A 2,814-nucleotide genomic window follows, 5' to 3' on the forward strand; every position below is an offset into this window, starting at 1 on the left:
TCAATATTCACAAATAGAATCATTCTTAGTACTATAGAGAATTTCTTAGTTTTCAGTTGTAACCTTAGGTTACTACTAATGAACAGGGTAAGATATCTATATTTCATCAATGCTTTATCGATTTTAAATAGTATTTCATCAGCTGTATCACCACTCAATGTTTACCCGGCTATATACACTGTTGTAGATTCAACAACTCAACAATTGAACCCTAAACTCTATATTTAGAAATAGCATGTAAATATGAATGCTTACCATTCACTTTGTTTTTTAAAGATGAGAGAGATTATATTCAAGCATTAGTTTGAGACAAAACCTCTTCATTCACTTTTAATTCATAATTTATTCATCAATATTCTAAATACAATAACTTGTAAAACGGACTTCAGATTTATATATTATTATTCAGTATTACGGTTATATAGTTGAATTCATGAGTTAATTGAAGCTAGACTACAATGTAAAACCTGGAAGCACTGAACGACCGTTTCGTCCTAGTATGGAACTCCTTAACAGTGCACATCCACCATCCTGACTCGCGAGAATCGAACACAGGACCTTTCAGTGTCGTCCGCGAACACTTAACCTCAAGACCACTAAGCCGACATCCAATGGTGTTAATGTCTAACTTCAACTAATCCACGAAATTGAGCGACTGTGCTTCCAGGTTTTCCATGGTGGTCTAGGTTCAATCGACTCATGATCTAAACTATTTAGATCACTATAATATCCACCATAAAGCATTTCTGATATTATGGTTATAGTTGATCTTTTATATCTATTAAAGGTTTTATACTTCATCTAAAGTAATGATCAAGAGAACTAATGACTATTAGTATTAATTTATTAATAGAAAATAATTTATTCTTTAATTGATGGTACCATATTTTCTATATTTACTTATATTTGATCATTGGATCATTGTAAATAAATATAAAATTGGTTAACACTATGAAACAAATCTGAAGTATTTATAGACAAAACATTAGATCTTATTTACATAAATATTACATATATTAATACATATGGAGTGTGGGGGGGGGGCGGAATAGGATGATGTTACTTAACAAAACAGAAATGTTGTTTCATAGTGTAGTTGCTATGCCAGAATAAACATAATTAGAATGACAGTATTAAACTGATTAAAAGAATTTACATAGTATTGTTTGTTTGAATCTTCTCATTGATGTTTTAGGACTGCAATTGGTCAATCTGTAATTGGCATATGTGCATACTGTGCTGTATTGCCTTGATATAGCCTTAATTCACAAGCATGGTAAGCTTACCATGACCGGTTTAAATCAAATGAAAATATTAAATCTATAATAATATCGCTAGCTAAACTATTTGGGGATATTGGAATGTTCCCATATTCTGATATCCTCCTATTAGACATACCTAATTATTCCATTATATTTGTTACTGAAGTAAAATTGATTAAATATATTCGTCACTCTGCAAATGCTCGGCTGGGAAGGAATAACTAATTTATCTGCAGGTGAATTATATTTTCAAATATACTCAAACTTTACCCATATCGTATCCATACTCCGAAATACAGAATAATTTCTATCCAGATAAGTGACATTAAAACTGGAACCATCTCCTACATAAGTCGACGATTCTCAGTTATCGTAAAACGAAAACATCCAACAAAATAAATCAAGGAACCAACACTTTCTTGAAGCGAACCATGTGTCAGTTGATCCTGTATCGAACAACATTCTTAGCTTTTGACGTCGAGTTCCCACTCAAATCATCATTTTATTAATACACATTATCAAGCAATAAAAGTGTGTTTCAACGGAATTTTGAACCATTTTCTTAGAGATGTCGGCACACCTTAAACAAGTATCGAATTACAACAAGCATTCGAGTTTTTTTCTAATCAATGCTCAAGTTAATTTGATACATCTGTGTCAATAAATCATGATGAAAACAGAATAAAAATAACAGAGAAATCACTACGTTTCAGAGTACTCAAATACATTTCAATGATTCTATTCATCATTGTCAGTTTTCTACCATATTTACTTGGTGAGATTGTGAAAATTCCACTTCACCCGTTGGAAAGATCTGATTCATTGCTTGCACATTATACGAGTTACTTTATGCCTTCCAAGAGAAAATCCATGTATCAATGGAATAACCGAAATACATCTACACCAGAACAACTGATTAACTTTGAAAACGTAAGTGTATCAATCGTGTTGATAGTTCAAAATCCACCTTAATTTATATCTAATAAGCGACAGGAAATATCAAGACTTTCTTTCTTACTAGTAAGATTTGACTAAATATTGTATATGTGAAACAATCTGAGTGGATTGTTATCACAAAGTAACTACGATCATACAGTGAGGGAGAAGTTGATGTTGTAAAATGTAACTGTTGAATTATGTTTGTATAATAAATACTACGGAGTATTACTAATCGATATAGTCCTTAAAAGAAATAGTGTAATAGATTCATGGAAAATACTGGCAATTTAATCACTGATACAAATAACAAAATATCATGGTCACAACTGCATCCTATCTGAAAGTTAATTCAAATCAAAAGAATTTCTCAAAGGAAACAAACATAATTATTATTTCTATATCAAACTAGTTGTAATTTTATGTCCGGCTTTTTATCACATGATTTATCCACCAACCGAAATATGACTTTCCCAATCTCAACACTGTGCCAACAAAATGACGTTAGACAGGTATGAGCAGTCTAGAGTCCTTATTAGTTCCTTGTCCGCCCAGCGCTTCCAATTGAGTCCTGAACACCAATTACAGCTTCTGCTGTTCGAATCATTTATTTCAA

The 2,814-nt window shown here is 31.7% G+C and overlaps 1 protein-coding gene across 1 annotated transcript in view; it reads left to right on the plus strand.

The window, feature by feature from the left end:
* Positions 1-1,994: 1,994 nt before the first annotated feature.
* Positions 1,995-2,814, plus strand: part of Smp_205390 (unnamed protein product) — a gene marked incomplete at both ends in the record, with an annotated part of 1,536 nt that continues 716 nt past the window's right edge. Inside the window, one exon of the mRNA XM_018792383.1 lies at positions 1,995-2,192. Coding sequence (XP_018644711.1) covers positions 1,995-2,192 — 198 coding nt within the window. The remainder of the gene's footprint in view (positions 2,193-2,814) is intronic.

The sequence above is a fragment of the Schistosoma mansoni genome (genome assembly GCF_000237925.1).
Source record: "Schistosoma mansoni, WGS project CABG00000000 data, supercontig 0322, strain Puerto Rico, whole genome shotgun sequence".
NCBI lineage: Eukaryota > Metazoa > Platyhelminthes > Trematoda > Strigeidida > Schistosomatidae > Schistosoma > Schistosoma mansoni.